The sequence below is a fragment of the Macaca nemestrina genome, chromosome 10 (genome assembly GCF_043159975.1).
Source record: "Macaca nemestrina isolate mMacNem1 chromosome 10, mMacNem.hap1, whole genome shotgun sequence".
NCBI lineage: Eukaryota > Metazoa > Chordata > Mammalia > Primates > Cercopithecidae > Macaca > Macaca nemestrina.
In genome coordinates, this window is record NC_092134.1 from 66,954,366 (window position 1) to 66,971,608 (window position 17,243).

The 17,243-nt window shown below is 40.6% G+C and overlaps 1 protein-coding gene across 28 annotated transcripts in view; it reads left to right on the forward strand.

Annotated features, from left to right (window-relative positions):
- Window positions 1–17,243, forward strand: part of LOC105473429 (glutamate receptor interacting protein 1) — a 711,108-nt gene that overhangs the window by 584,914 nt on the left and 108,951 nt on the right. For all 28 annotated transcript variants that reach the window (XM_071071489.1, XM_071071493.1, XM_011727248.3 and 25 more), the window contains 2 exons: window positions 10,236–10,383; window positions 12,578–12,747. In XM_071071489.1, coding sequence (XP_070927590.1) covers window positions 10,236–10,383; window positions 12,578–12,747 — 318 coding nt within the window. The remainder of the gene's footprint in view (window positions 1–10,235; window positions 10,384–12,577; window positions 12,748–17,243) is intronic.

Here is a 17,243-nt window from a genome sequence, read left to right on the forward strand (position 1 = left end):
TGATTGCACTGTTGTCTGAGAGACTGTTTGTTATGATTTCCATTCTTTTGCATTTATTGAGGAGTGCTTTGCTTCCAATTATGTGGTCAATTTTAGAATAAGTGTGATGTGGTGCAGAGAAGAATGTATATTCTGTTGATTTGGGGTGGAGAGTTCTGTAGATATCTATTAGGTCTACTTGATCCAGAGCTGAGTTCAAGTCCTGAATATCCTTGTTAATTTTCTGTCTCATTGATCTGTCTAATATTGACAGTGGGATGTTAAAGTCTCCTACACTTATTGTGTGGGAGTCTAAATCTCTTTGTAGGTCTCTAAGAACTTGCTTTATGAATCTTGTATTGGGTGCATATATATTTAAGGTGGTTAGCTCTTCTTGTTATGTTGATCTTTTTACTATTATGTAATGCCCTTCTTGTCTTTTTTGATCTTTGTTAGTTTAAAGACTGTTTTATCAGAGACTAGGATTGCAACCCCTGCTTTTTTGTTTTCCATTTGCTTGGTAAATCTTCCTTCATTCCTTTATTTGGAGCCTATGTGTGTCTTTGCACATGAGATGGGTCTGCTGAATACAGCACACCAATGGGTCTTAACTCTTTATCCAATTTGCCAGTCTGTGTCTTTTAACTGGGGCATTTAGCCCATTTACATTTAAGGTTAATATTCTTATGTGTGAATTTGATCCTGTCATTATGATGCTAGCTCAATATTTTGTCTGTTAGTTGGTGCATTTTCTTCATAGTGTCAATGGTCTTTACAATTTGGTATGTTTTTGCAGTGATTTGTACTGGTTTTTCCTTTCCATATTTAGTGCTTCCTTCAGGAGCTGGCAGTCCTGGTGATGACAAAAAATCTCTCAGCATTTGCTTGTCTGTACAGATTTTATTTCTTTTTCGCTTATGAAGTTATTTTGGCTGGATATGAAATTCTGGGTTTAAAATTCTTTTCTTTAAGAATATTGAATATTGGCCCCCACTCTCTTCTGGCTTGTAGGGTTTCTGCAGAGAGATCTGCTGTTAGTCTGATGGGCTTCCCTTTGTGGGTAACCCGACCTTTCTCTCTGGCTGCCCTTAACATTTTTTCCTTCATTTCAACCTTGGTGAATCTGACAATTATGTGTCTTGGGGTTGCTCTTCTCGAGGAGTATCTTTATGGTGTTCTCTGTGTTTCCTGAATTTGAATGTTGGCCTGCCTTGCTAGGCTGGGGAAGTTCTACTAGATAATATCCTGAAGAGTGTTTTCCAGCTCAGTTCCGTTCTCTCTGTCACTTTCAGGTACACCAATCAAATGTAGATTTGGTCTTTTCACGTTGTCCCATATTTCTTGGAAGCTTTGTTCATTCCTTTTTATTATTTTTCCTCTAATCTTGTCTTCACACTTTATTTCAGTAAGTTGATCTTCAATCTCTGATATCCTTTCTTCTACTTGATCAATTCAGCTATTGATACTTGTATATGCTTCTCAAAGTTCTCAAGCGGTTTTTCAGCTGCATCAGGTCACTTATGTTCTTCTCTAAACTGGTTATTCTAGTTAGTAATTCGTCTAACCTTTTTTTAATGTTCTTAGCTTCCTTGCATTGGGTTAGAACATGCTCCTTTAGCTCGGAGGAGTTTGTTATTACCCACCTTCTGAAGCCTACTTCTGTCAGTTCATCAAACTCATTCTTTGTCCAGTTTTGTTCCCTTGCTGGCAAGGAATTGTGATCCTTTGGAAGAGACATTCTGGTTTTTTGAATTTTTAGCCTTTTTGCACTGGTTTTTCTTAATTTTCATGGATTTATCTACCTTTGATCTTTGATGTTGGTGACCTACGGGTGGGGTTTCTTTGTGGACGTCCTTTTGTTGATGTTGATGCTATTCCTTTCTGTTTGTTAGTTTTCATTCTAACAGTCAGGCCCCTCTGCTGCAGTTCTGCTGGAGTTTCCTGGAGGTCCACTCCAGACCCTGTTTGCCTGGATATCACCAGTAGAAGTTGCAGAACAGCAAAGATTGCTGCCTGTTCCTTCCTCTGGAAGCTTCATCCCAGAGGGGCATCCACCAGATGCCAGCTGGAGCTCTCCTGTAAGAGGTGTCTGTCAACCCCTGCTGCGAGTTGTCTCCCAGTCAGGAGGCACTGTCCCTTCAAGAGCCCACTTGAGGAGACAGTCTGACCCTTAGCAGAGCTCAAGTGCTGTGCTGGGAGATCTGCTGCTCTCTTCAGAGCCAGCAGGCAAGAATGTTTAAGTCTGCTGAAGCTGCACCCATAGCTGACCCTTCCCCCAGGTGCTCTGTCCTAGGGAGATGGGAGTTTTATCTCTCAGCTCCTGACTGGGGCTGCTGCCTTTCTTTAAGAGATGCCCTGCCCAGAGAGGAGGAATATAGAGAGGCAGTCTGGCCACAGCAGCTTTGCCGAGCTGCAGTGGCCTCCACCGAGTTCGAACTTCCCAGTCGCTTTGTTTAGGCTGTGAGGGGAAAACCACCTACTCAAGCCCCAGTATTGGGGGACGCCCCTCCCCCAACCAACTCAAGCATCCCAGGTAGACTCCAGACTGCTATGCTGGCAGCGAGAATGTCAAGCCAGTGGACATTAGCTTGCTGGGCTCCATGGGGGTGGGGTTTGCTGAGCTCCCTGGCTTCAGCCCCCTTTCCAGGGGAGTAAATGATTCTCTCTCACTGGCATTCCAGGCACCACTGGGGTATGAAAAAAACACTCCTGCAGCTAGCTCAGTGTCTGCCCAAGTGGCCGCCCAGTTTTGTGCTTGAAACCCACAGCCCTGGTGGCCTAGGCACTGGAGAGCATCTCCTTGTCTGCTGGTTGTGAAGGCCACGGGAAAAGCGCAGTATCTGGGCCAGTGTGCACCATTCCTCACAGCACAGTCCCTCACAGCTTCCCTTGGCTAGGGAGGGAGTTCCCCAACCCCTTGTGCTTCCCAGGTGAGGCAATGCCCCACCCTGCTTCAGCTTGCCCTTCATGGGCTGCACCCACTGTCTAATCAGTCCCAATGAGATGAGCCATGTATCTCAGTTAGAAATGCAGAAATCACCTGCCTTCTGTGTTGATCTTGCTGGGAGCTGCAGACCAGAGCTGTTCCTGTTTGACCATCTTGCCAGCCACCAGATAACTCAATATTTTCATAAGCATTTTGACCATATTATATTAAAGATTTCATTGGGCAGGAAGAGAGGAATTGCAAATAGTACGTTAAAAAGAAAAAAAGTAACTAGAAACTTAATGAGATTCAACAGAATATATTTCTGTAGTGGAATCCAGGAGTTCAACACTACTCCCCACCTTCTTGGCATGGGATCCCAAGGGGTTACTTGAAGGAAAGAAGGAATAGTGAATGTTCATCTTTGCATCCCCACTACTTTTCAATGTACATGGCATATAGTTGGCAGTCAGTAAATATAGTTTTTAAATTCATGTTGTTGGATGGATGATGACTTAGAAAGTCCACTTCCGTGAAACTATGAGGTGGACAGCCTTCTATCCTAGCAAGAATATAATGAGGCTTCCCCAGCCTCCTGAGAGTACATTAATGCTGCTGCTGATTCATCTGATGCCCAAAGCATATGGATCTGGTCCTAGTCACCTACGTAAAATGCCACCATACAAGTGCCTCATCACAGGGGACTTCCTTGAATTGTCTAATATCCAGCTTCTTTTCAAAACCTAAGTGAGAGAAAAGATTGACATCTAACAAAGATCCCAAGAGACATTCAGTCTGTTTACCCTGGGATCCACCTTTACATCATGTTGACCAATACATTATCTCGTCCCATTCTAGAGACACCATCATTGATTTGCTTTTTAATCTTATATCTCAACCTTGATCAAGGAACAGCTGTTGGAAACTACCTCTGCATCCTATCATAAAATGTGTTGAGGGCGTTATCCATTATATCATTTGCCACCATCTATATATAAAAGCCCATGAGAGAGATATCTTTAGCGCTTCCTGCTAGAATCATCTTTATTTCCACCACAGGGACTAGTAGACTTCCTCCTTTCCAATAGTGAGAACTGCATAATTGATTATGTTTTCTTTATTATTCAGGTTTCTGGGAAATTGAGTCATTCTTTTTATTGGAGCAAAAGTCACATAACATACAAATAATCATTTTAAAGATACAATTCAGTGGCACTTAGTACATTTACAGAGTTGTGCAAATATCCCCTCTGTCTAACTCCAGCACATTTTTATCATCCCAAAAGGAAACCTTATATCCATTAAGCAGTCATTTTTCCCTCCCCAGCAACCCTGGCAACTACTAATTGTACTTCTACTTTCTGTACCTATGGATTTACTTATAGTTCAGTGTCATGCTTGCAGTGCAGTCAAACTCTATTAACCCTTGTGGTATGGCATTTGTAGACTCTTTCTTCCTGGTTGTTTCCTTATATTACTTATTTTGTTTCAAGCAAACAGCCTCAAGATTTTTGTGTAAAGATGAGTAGAGATATACACAAATAAGAATATCCTCCTTTTTACCTCCAGAGCCACTTGCCACCCTTCTTGCTGCTCTGCCATGACCTATATGGTCTACACTATGGGCTCTCAAGCCCTCTGGCTTCCAGTTGAGTTTGGCTAATAGGGAATGATGGCAGTCGATCAGGGGAAGGGAGGACAATGATGAAAAGTATTACTCTCTCAACTTCTTCCTTGTGGGTTCACTGAAATTGGTCCCTTGACTGAAGGTCCCAGCTCATGTCAAGGAGCCCTCATCACTTAGGTCCTTCCGAATCCTGGTTCTACTAGCAATTCTATTCTTTGCCTTTTCAGGCTTAGTAGGGTACGATCCCTATTATTTCTGGCCCCAGAGTACTGTATCATCCCTTGTAGTTTCCCTGTAAGCTTCTCCCACTTTTCTAAGTTGTTCCTTTATTAAACTCTTCTCAAGTTATCCTAATTTGAGTGTGTCATGTGTTTCTTGCTGGGACCTGACTTAAACAGCATACTCTACCCCATGGTTCTGTTCAGCTGTCAGTCAACATAATTTGCTCAGCGTCCTCTGCAGATGAGCAGGTCTGGTAGATTCTCCTAGAGCCAAACAGTATCCTCTTCCTCGTGTCCACTGCATTCACATAGGGTTCTATTAAGGTGTATAACAGGCAGGTTGACATGGTTTGCAGGTCAGGGCCATAATCCCTGAGGATGTGACATTTGAGCAGAGCAGTTTTTTTTTTTTTTTTTTTTAAAAAAGGAGCTGAAGGAAGGGACAGGAAGAGGTGGGGCATTCTGGGTAGAGAGAACAACCTAAATGAAGGCACTGTAGCAGGGATTGACAGCATTTTGAATAACTAAAATAGGAGTTCAGAACTGGAACAGAGAGAAGCAGGGCAGAATGGTGGAAGATAAAACTGGTGAAGGAAGCAGAAGCCAGATCGTACAGGTCCTTGTAGACCATGTTAAGAACCTGTACTCCGTTACCAGAACAGCTGTTTTAAGGTTTTAAGCTTGGGATTAATGCGATGAGATATTCAATTTAAAGGATCACTCTGGATTGGGGAAGGTGAAGGGCATGAGAGGATGTGGGGAAATCAGATGATGGTAACTTGGGCTAAAATGGTGATCGTGAAGATGGAAAGAAAGGATGAAATTGAGAGCTATTTAGGGGGTAAAATCAAGAGAAATTTATAAGGATCTGGGAGAAGATGGGACCAGGGATGGCTCCTGGGTTTCTGGTTTGTGTGATGGAGTGCAGCATGAACCCACCACTGGAGAAGGAAACATGCAGAAGCAATGGAGTAGGGTGGTCTCACTCTTCAGTTTGGGACATGTGTCGATGTTCCTAGGAGACGTCCAAAAATTGTTCTCAGTGATAAATATGAGCTTGGGGGAATGATGTGTGCTGGATTTAAGAGTGACTGAGGTAAGTGAAACTGTGGGCTACTGAGGTGAGATAATATAAGACTGAGCTTCTGTTAACTATTATCAATAAGCCCTGATTGTCTTTCATGAGATAAGCACCCTTTTTTCTTCATCATTTTTTTCTGGTTAGATTAGGACCTTACTATGATAGAATCTTGCTAGAAAGTTGTAGTTGTGCCCTGGAAACTTCTTAATGTGGAAGCTTCATATTATGTGATGTCTCTTTGAAGGTGGAAGATACCCCTCCAAACTCAGTCTTTAAAGGATGTTATTATTGTCATCCAAATATTTAAAGATCTGAGGATTTTCATCCCACCTTTATAAACATCAGTTATCAGGATTCACTTTTCTATCTAGCAGCTCACCTCTTCTGTTGATTTGTAGGATATTGGGATTTAGATTCTAGCTAGTGTATATTTTCATAAAGTTGGTTAACCTGCCTTAACTTTCTCTGGAGAGCTACTTAACTGGCATCATTATTTCTCTGTAGATTCACAGATTGTCATGACTAGGGAAGTTTTATTCAAATCTCTTCATTTTACAAGTGAAGAAAATTAGGTGTAAGGGAGATGATGGCTCGGGCCACATGCTGAGTTGATGATATAGCAAGAACCACCCTCTAGCTGGTCCTCAGCTCCAGCCTTGAGTCCCGTATAACACCACACTGCCTCTTCCCTTAACCATGACTTTGAATTAGTCTTATCTCAGAACTGTAAAGCTTTCTACTTTAAGTTTTAAAAGAGATTCATTAATTGCATATTTGCATCTCCCAAATGGAAATATTGCACTTGTTGTTTTTTCAAGCCTTAATGGGGCAAGTTGTACTTGAAGAGAGACTTATTCTAGTTTCCAGTCACAGAAGCTACTGTAGAAGCTGTGGATGCTCTCTCTCTCTCGCCCTCTAATTTAATGATGGCAGAGGATCTGGCATCCTTTTCCTAAGCTTCTTAATATTCCTACTCCTGTCATTTCTTTCTACCAGAACAATTTCATGTTAATTCTTCATGATCATTGGAACATTAAAACCACAAAAAAATATAAGTTTTAATACTTTGACAAATATACAGGCCAGCAGGAAAAAAAACTAAAGGGTTTATATTTAAATACCTTTTGAATATCCTGATGACCTCTTTAAAAACTCTCATGTTTAATCATGATTTAGTACTTTTTAGAAAAGTGAATACTTTGTGTGAGTATTGAGTAATGATTGGTTGTAGTTTTATAAAATTTACACCTGCAAATACCTACTTTAAATAGCCACTTCTTATAATAATAGTCCAAGACAGATACATTGGTGCAGTCCTCTCAAATGAAAAGGCCTATTAGAATACCAATTCAGTCATTGTATCAAAGACTCAAACTCACAATGCTCACATAAAGATGATAGAAGTTTCTTTCTCAATCTCTTGAGAAATCTGAAGATTTTAGGAACCTAGGCTTCATCTATCTCATGGCTTGATGCTCTTGTCTGCATGATTGAAGATGGCTTACCAGTTCTGAGCCCACATTTCACCAGCAAGGGGGAAATGAGGGAGAGGGGGGCACAGCCATTCTTTTTAAGAGCACATCCTGAAACATGTCACATCTCACTTCCCATTGGCTGGAACCTGGTCCTGTGGCTACACCTTGCTGCAAGGGAGGCTGGGAAATGTGGTTCTTAACTGGGCAGCCATTTGCTCAGCTAAAACTTAGAAACCCTATTACTGACAAAAGAAGAGAAGATGAGATATCAGGGAACACCTAGCAGTTTCTGTCATTTCTAAAAGAGATTAAGTAGTAAGTAATCTAGAAACTTTATCATTTTCACCTGTTAAGCAAAATAAATTTATCTTTAGACATGACAAAACCATGAGGAAGAAAATAAGTGATGGTCACCCCACAAACATACCTGTTAAAATCCAACAAGACCATGGAGAGTGGGTTTGAGAAATCAAAATTAGTCATTCTAAAGTTCTAGAAAGGTAATGTGAGAAAAGGCCCTGGTAGGCCAGAGCTCATGTGGGGTTTGGCTGAGCAGAAAAAGGTTGCTTTGCAGCATGCTTAAGGAACAGAAGGAGGAAGGCCAACTGCTGGGGGTGGAGCCAGAGGCATCACATTGTGTGCACTGAGCTCAACCACAGATCTTCTTTAAAATTGAGAGGTGGGCAAATTAACCACCTTAGTGACAGAAGGACAACTAAAACAGAGGCTGCAGGGACTGACAAGTATTCTTTACTAGGGTCTCCTGACTGAGACGCATGAGGTGCAAACTACCATTGCACATAGGCACAGGGCCCACTCACTGAAAACTCCCAGGTGAGAGTAAGGCAGCACGCACGATGACCAGGTGAGACTCTGGAGAGAAACAAAGCAGCAAATGAGGGAGAAGGAGAGAGAGAAGCCAGGACATTGTCATTGGTCCTAGTCTGATGTCAGGAGATCAGGGAAATTAATACAGCAAGGTGAGTGAGAGCAGAGAGTAGCATCCACCATAGTTAGGTTCATGGGCAAATCAACCGTAGGATCTGGGGTAGTTGTAATACCCCAGAGCCAAAAACTCTTAGTAGATTAAGACCTTTGGCTTCTTGCAGATATTATTAATGAAACTCTGCTTGCTCTGGAATTGACAGGAAGAGGTATAGGCCCTAATGATCTCTTAACCTTTTTAAGGACTAACATTTCAATCTTACGAGTCAGGAAACATGGTGTTAATACATGCAAGAATCCTTAGCACTGGATATGCATGTTGTTGACCTGGATATTGTCATCTTTACTTTAAGAAATAATTTATCTCAAACTGAAGATGGCTCTCTCCCATGGACCTTTCAGCTTCATGACTCAATGCATATTACCTGAGCTTCAGCAATCGGAATACAGATTTCCTATTTCACTATATCTGAGTGGGGCCTTGATGATAAAGATGTTCTTACAGAAAGGCAAAATTGTATTAATGGAGTGTCAAACATCAGAACAGTCAAAAATTAGAAATGGATTACAGACCCAATATGCAGTCTTGAAAAATGAGATGACTCAAAGGCTTGAGGTCATAATATAGCAATAATGAAAATATCCTATATGTGTAACAAAGTGCTTTGTTCATTGGTTTGGTTTTAATAAACATTGTGGAAAAGATATCATTTTATAGGTAAGCGAGCAGGCTTAGAAAGTTTTAGTATTGTTAATTGTCAATTTTGTCAAAATACAATAAAAAGACAGTTTTAGTAACTGGTCTTGTCTTAGATACCATGACACAAATATTGTGAAAATGGGAATTGAATCCAGATGTTTTAATTCCATGTCCCAGACTCTTTCCCTTGTGTCGTGTGGCTCTTCTGAGCTTTAAGCAACATCATGAACTTTCTCATTTGTTCATGCATTCATTCTACAACTATTAGTGGCATACCTCCGATGTGCTAATCATTATACCAGGCACTGAGAATGGTGTGATTGACAAGACATAGTATCTGCCTTCAAGCATGCTTACAATCTGGCAAGGAACACAGGCACATCATCCATACTGGCCACTATGAACCAGTGAAATGTATGCTACAACAGCAGGAATACAGCAGACTGTAGAAGCACATGTGAAAGTCATCTTACCAAATTACGACTTAGGCTTCCCAAGGAATTGATGTTGGCATTGAGTCCACGAATGTTAGAAGGAGCTGAAGGAACAAAGAATGTTCCAAGTCAAAAATAAAGCATATATGAAGTTATGCTTGAGAGGGAGGTGATCCTAAGTGAGTTCCAGAGGAGGGAAAGACCCAAAACCTTTACAAATTCAACTTAGTGGACCATTCCTACTACTTGGCTAGAGACATCATCCATCCATCCATTCTTCCAATCATCTATCTACCCATCCATTCATCCTTCCATCCATCTTGTCATTCTTTTATTTATCCACCCACTCATCCTTCTTTCCTTTCTCCCTCCTTTCCTCCCTCCCTTTCTTTCTTCTTTCCTTCCTTTTTTATATCCATCCTTTCATCCATTCATTCATCTATCCATCTATTTATTCCTGGTAGGTGCTAAGATATTGATCGAATTAAGTAATTAATTTAAAAAACTTTTACTGAAAAACCTAGTATATGCTAGGCATTGTGCCAAGCACTATGGAGGGGATAAAGATACAAGAGGTATTATACCAAGTGACATGAACCTTAAAATCTCATTGAAGAGATGAACATTACACATACATTAATACAGTACAAGCTGAATGGAACAGGTGTGTTAAGAGGTGCCCTATGAATTTATCATTGGCTGTGGGGATATTATATGGAGGGAAATCTAAGTATCAGTGATAAAACTAACAAGCTAACATCAAACTGAATATTCTTCATCTTTTTCTTTTACGTCTTTGCTTATTTGTTTTATTTTGTTTTGCTTTCTGAAATTTGTTCTTTGACAGATTCTGTGGCAACAGCATCCGGGCCACTACTAGTCGAAGTTGCCAAAACTCCTGGTGCCAGCCTTGGGGTTGCCCTAACTACCTCGATGTGCTGTAACAAACAAGTCATTGTCATAGACAAAATCAAATCTGCAAGTATTGCAGACAGGTAAGTATTGTAGAAAGTGCCTACTTTTCCGCCAGGCGTGGTGGCTCATGCCTGTAATCCCAACACATTGGGAGGCTGAGGCGGGCGGATCACCTGAGGTCAGGAGTTCGAGACCAGCTTGGCCAACAAAGTGAAACCCCATCTACTGAAAATACAAGAAATTAGCCAGTCGTGGTGGCAGACATCTGTAATCCCAGCTGCTCAGGAGGCTGAGGCACGAGAATCACTTAAACTCAAGAGGCAGAGGTTGCAGTGAGCTGAACCATTGCACTCCAGCCTGGGCAACAAGAGCGAAACTCCATCTCAAAAACAAACAAACAAAAAAAAAGTGCCTCTTTTTCAAAAGTGCATGTGTGCAATTTTAAGTATATATAAACACATATGTACACACACTTGTGATACACATATACACATGCATAGACACATACACATACACAAACACACACACAGTTCTCTTGCCAGTTTATACAGGTTTCACACAGAGAAGCAAGTTACTGTTGTAGGGCTTAAAAATTCACCTATGTGTCAGCCACCCCATAATGTCACTTCACCTCATCCAGATGTTTGGTGGTTTGGTGTGGCCTTTAGCCACCAAAAAAAAAAAAAAAAACAAGCAACTAAGCAAGTTTTCTTGCTGTGTCGTAGGGCACTAGCCTGTTCTTGATGTAGGGTAATGGAGTAGATCTTTATTAAACCCCGTGCAGAGCAGTGATGGGTTTTCCTGAATTGTTGACAATTAAATCCTGCTACCATAAAATCTGATTTCTTTGTTTCTTAAATAAATAAAACAATACTTTTTAAAATATTTTTTACAATACTTGAAAAAAGTCCTATACTCTCATAGCATGTAAATCTTAGGATTTTACAACCTTCGAGGGTCTCTTAAAATATTATTCGCTTCAATGCCACAATAAAAATGAAACTTCATGTTTCTAATTAATGTTTTATACTTGCAAGGTAAAAGGGGAAGGAAAAAAAGACTACCTTTCCATCTAATAAATTATTTTACAGCTCCTGGTAAGAAAAACCTCATCTCCCATAGCTAAAGCACTCCAAGTGCAAAAAATGTGGAATTACGTTTTTAGTTGGAAGAGATGACTTGAAATGCTTTTGTCTTGAGAAATAGACTATTCACACTGGGAATTTATAGATATACTGCACCTGAATGACCAGTCTCCCCTGTATGTTTCCAGCCCTCTTCTCTATGTGCCCCTCAACCTGCCTGGAAAACCTCCAGCCATGGTGCAGTGAACTGCAGCAACCCCCAGTAGTGTGGTCAGTCTATAGCTCCACTGTGGTCTTACCTGACATTCAGTCCTTATCAGTGACAGCCATTGATCCAGGGGTGTTCTCCAGTTCAGTGGCGCAGGGTGCTTTAATTTTCTCCCTCTGTTTTTTCGCATTCTGCAGGGGGTAACCAGTTTAAGGAGCTGTTCACTTGACTGGTATGTGGAGATGCTGATGGCTGTGCCAACTTTTCTCAACTCATCCAGTAGCCAGCTCTTGAGCTCAGCAAGATGTAGCAGCCAGCCCCTTCCCTGCCCCCATCTTTCCCCTTGACTCACCATGCAGGCCTGGTTTTATTACTCACTTGACTCCTGCATAATTTCTACCATTATCAAGAGCTTTTACACTAATACATGTTCAACTCCAGAATAATGTAATAATAAAGAACTGGTGATCTTGGAGCTTGTGTGAGGATTCCAAGGAAGTATTACTGAAATCTCCCCAAGTTATTCTTCACACATAAAAGAGACCCTATTCCAATTCTGAGAGTCATGTTTGAGATTCCGAAGATTTACCAACTCATGTTTACAGATAGAAATGCCTAGAACAAACAAACACAGACAAAAGTCCAGGAGAAACATTTTCCTGTTTTTCCCTTTCCTCTTGCTCACTTTCCCTCAATTTTCCACACAAGCACTCCAAAATAAGATTTTTTTTTTTTTTAGAGAAGGACAAGAGAAAACATTTCCTTGAATTTTTCTGTATTTTCCACAAGGTTTTACCTCCTTATTCATATTCAAGGTACTTAAAATTTGACAGATGGTGTTTCCTATAACACTCAAACTTTTCTTTCTTTTTTTTTTTTAAGTAACTGAAAACTGTGTGAAAGTTTAACTATGAGATACATGAAAGTCAGATTCCAAAGAGGTAGGCACCACCTCTTACCGAGTATTTCTCCTTTCCGTAGATGTGGGGCATTGCACGTGGGAGATCACATCCTCTCCATCGACGGGACCAGCATGGAGTACTGTACACTTGCAGAAGCAACCCAGTTCCTGGCCAACACCACTGACCAGGTCAAGCTTGAGATCCTTCCCCATCATCAGACACGGCTGGCCCTAAAGGGGCCCGACCATGGTGAGATATCTACCTGGATCAAGCTCTTTGTCTGGCCCTCACAGTGTTGCTCCCTCTAGCAGAGTTAGACTGGGTCTCATTCTGCCTTTTTTTTTTTTTTTTTTTTTTTTTTTGAGATGGATTCTCACTCTGTCCCCCAGGCTGGAGTGCAGTAGCATGAGCTCAGCTCACTCCAACCTCCGCCTCCTGGGTTCAAGCCATTCTCCTACCTCAGCCTTCCGAGTAGCTGGGATTACAGGCATCCACCACCATGCCCAGCTAATTTTTGTATTTTCAGTAGAGACAGGGTTTCACCATGTTGATCAGACTCATCATTTCTTTTTAAAACAAGGTTGTGTTTGTTTACTCAAATTCATCTTCCAAAGTCTTTTTTCCAAGCCACACATAATTTACTTGAAACCATAACATCAAGGAAAAAATTTTCAGGCTAGTGCTATTTAGTATTTTTTTCTTTACAAAGTCTTTGGTGCAAATTGAATGTGCAGAGAAGGCAAATAATTTGACTTCCTGGTATTCATTTTGAATTTCCAGTCTAGATGAAGGCCAACGAAGGCAAATAGTAAAACTCTCACTTAAAAATAAATAAGCAAAGTGGATTTTGATGGCAGAACCTTCAAATATTTGGCAGGAATCAGAGGGAACCAGTTATGTGAAGCATTAGTTTTCAATATATTTTGTCTTTTGCCAGTGTAGTTTTTTTCTTAGGATAGAGAACAACCTGCGTGACCAAAAATCTTGTCTGGGAGAATCAGAATATTTGACTCCATTTATTCAATAAAAAGTGTCAGCTGAAGGTATCTGCATTTTCACTCCCTTGAAATTCACAGATACATTTGCCGAGTGTTTACACCATCTACCTAGGCATCTTTAGGCAAAACCTGGTACGAGAAAGGGGTCTTTGAGCCCCAAATCAAATGAAGTCAAGTTCTCCAGTAGGATCTTTGTTCCTACTCCTTCTCCTGCCCTGTTCCTTAAACCAAACAGCAATCCTTTGTACTCCTTGAAATTAGAGGCCTCACTAGTATTGTCAGGGTGGCCTGAAGGAGGATAATGCATTTCTGTATGTTTAGACACCGTGCAGTTTTCTCTGAAATTGAAATTTTGCTTATAAGGGGGTCATTTGTATTGTGTCTCCCACCTTCTAAAACGCACTGTACTTCTCCACAGTCTGGAGTGGGGGGAAAGAGGGACCAGATAATTTTCATACTAAATCAGTCAGCTGGATGTAACCTTTTTAATTAAATGGCGCTTAGACAGCCCTGAAGCTAATGAAAATCTCTAGTACAACATTACCCTTATCAGATTTTAATTTTACACATTGGAGTAGAGAAATGATGCAGCATAGGCAGGTTATGAAAAGAAAATCAGCATCACAGTATTGGAATAGAAATGCAAACAGCTGTGGGAAGGTGCTGTTCACAAGGATGCACACCATTCCTATCAGGAGGCCCCGTGGGCCCTTCCTGCACTCTGGCAGAGAGGAGAGATTTCTGAAGCTGTTTAAGTTTCTTTAAATTAACTGGCAGTCATCACTGGATTTGAAGCACAGTAGCCATAAGAATGCACACTGTAGTGCTCTCTCAGCATGGGGTTTTGCTTGCTAAATTCTGGTATCAGCGAATCGGAAATGCATACCACACCCTTTTAAAATGTTAGCGTCTTTAACAACTTCTTTTATTTTTCTTTAGTTGGCCCTATATATAATTCATAAATAATTCAAATGTTTTCAACTCATGGAATATTAAACTTTTTAACCTGCCAAGGCAACTTAAGATTAATTTATGTACTAAAATATATGGACTAAGAATGAATTTTGCCTTTATTGTGGAAGACCTGATGTTGTTTGTGTTGCAGGGATAGGAAGCTGATAGAAGTTTAAGTAATTCCAGCTTCCACTTCTGACTCCATCATCTACATTTACTGAAAGTTGTTCCCTGTCTTTCTTATCAAGCAGGCATTTCCTCTGTATTGCACATTAAAATCAGACTTGCATTTCCAAGAGGAAATACATTTTGGCTCCTAAACATAATTAAATCATAGTAAAGAAGAAAAACAAACACAAAATTATTATTATGTTTACAATTCTCAAACTTACATTTTTGACTAATGGAGTTTTACATAGTTTTACCCTTTCTCCACAAGAAAGTTCTGATTGTTTTTTTCAAGATCTCTGATGCCTGAACAGTGTGTCTCTCAACACACTTCCCAAATTTCCAGATTTTGTTAGCAGCAAAGCATACACCAAAGAGTTTTCAGGGCAATGTAGAAATGAATATCTCAACTTGGAATAAGAGATTAGCTATGCCTTTCACTGATATATAGCAGCATTAAAGAAGCTGACAAAAAAATGAGTTTTCAGTGACATTAGAAATTGTTCCCACTGAGGGTTTTCAGGAGACATAATTGGATTGAAGGAAACTGACATTTTGGAAAGGAAAATGTGACCAGAGTCACTAGACTCAACACATTTAGTACCAGGAGGACCTTCCATTTGAGAGCTCTAGGGCTACCACTGGAGCCGCTGTGGTCTGCTCTCTGGGACATCCTGAACAGAGCAAGAGGCTGCAATTAGAGAAGAAAGAAAAGTAACTTCTGTGGTCATATATCTCTTGAGACTACAGTAGTGATGTCACCATGAAATGATACACAAACCGTAATATTTTAAATGTGTTGTTTTCTTATCCATAAAAAGGGACTTAGACATACCCATAGGAAGAGGTGGTATGTCTGGTGGCTGAAGTGGGGACTTCAGGATCACATGTCCAGAGCTTCACCTCTGACTCCACCACGTGGGGCCTTAAGCAAGTTACCCAACTTTTCTATACCTCAGTTGCTTCATCTGTAAAATGGGGGTCATAATAATACCTGCCTCAAAGGAATATTCTGAACATTATCTGAGCTAATCGATCAAATAGCACCTAGCACAGTGCCCAGTATATAAGTACTCAGTGAAAGTAGGCTATGATTATCGGCAGTATTAAATGAGAGCGTGTCTGTAAGTGCTTTTTGCAAGATGATAGGACATGCTAAAAATGTAACATCTTATTATTAAACTCTGGAAATACTTGCCTATCAAGTATACCACTGTAAAACAGAAAACATTTGGAGTGTACATTCAAAATAGGCAGCAGCTGTCTTCTCTGTCCTACATTATTTGTTCAACACCTTTTGCATTCATCATCCATAGCATATAGTTTTGTGCACTATCTTATTTTTGTCTCTTAATTATTTTATACGTGTGAAAATTTAATCCCCAGTAATAATTCAAGATCAAGGTAAAGAGTATGACCTTTAACCTGCCTGCAGCAATTGGCACAGTCTGGGGAAGCAATAGGTGGTAAATAATATCTTCCTTATTGACTTATTAATTGTGCTTGGCAGTCCTAACAAATGCCCAGTAATTTTCAAAGCTCTCAGTGAAGAAGTGGGTCAAAAGGTGGGTGTAGAATCCCAAAGTGCATTCACTGTACCCTGGCTTCATTTGAAACAGATGGTACTTTGTGAAAAGTACGCTAAAGTGTCTGTGGTTGTAAATTGGCCAGACCCAGTAATAACTGCATCTTGCTAAAATGTCTTCCTGTATACCCAAAGTAGAATGAGGATGGTGAGACAAAATCCGTTAGGGACATCCTCTGCAATAAATACTCTTTTATCTCAAGGAAAATGCTGCTGCAGTGTTCACATGGACACTCTGGCTGATATTCCTGTTCATTTATGCATTTGTTCATTCATTCATATATTAATCATTATATACTAGGCACTGTTCTAGTTGCTAGAATATATTTAATGAGCAAGACAGACAAAGTATATCCCTACTCTTATAGAATTCACATTCTAGTATAGACAGACAAACATTAAAAATATATTAAATAAATAAAGCTGTTTGAGACAGCAATAAGTACCATGAAGAATGTAAAACAATAATGAGATAGCACGGGGAGGGCAGCTCCTTCAGCCAGGGAGATCAGCAACAACTTCTCCGAGGAGGTGGCACCTTGGGTGAGACCTGAATGATGAGAAGGAGGCAGTCATACAAACAACTGGGAAAAGAATAGCAAGTGCGAAGGCCTTGAGGCAGGAAGGAACCTGACTTGTTCTAAGAGTAGATATAAGATCAGTATGGCTAAAATATACAAATGTTGGGGAGAGTGATAGGGATGAAACTAGCAAGATAGGCAGGGGCTGCATTTGATTCTCTTTGTAATAGTTAGCTATTCAGGCTGGGCGCAGTGGCTCACGCCTGTAATCCCAGCACTTTGGGAGGCCAAGGCGGGCAGATCACCGGAGGTCAGGAGTTCGAGACCAACCTGGTTAACATGGCAAAACCCCATCTCTACTAAAAAATACAAAAATTAGCTGGGCGTGGTGGTGGGTACCTATAATCCCAGCTACTGGGGAGGGTGAGATGGGAGAATCGCTTGAATCTGAGAGGCAGAGTTTGCAGTGAGCTGAGATTGCACCATTGCATTCCAGCCTAGAGTGAAATTCTGTCTCAA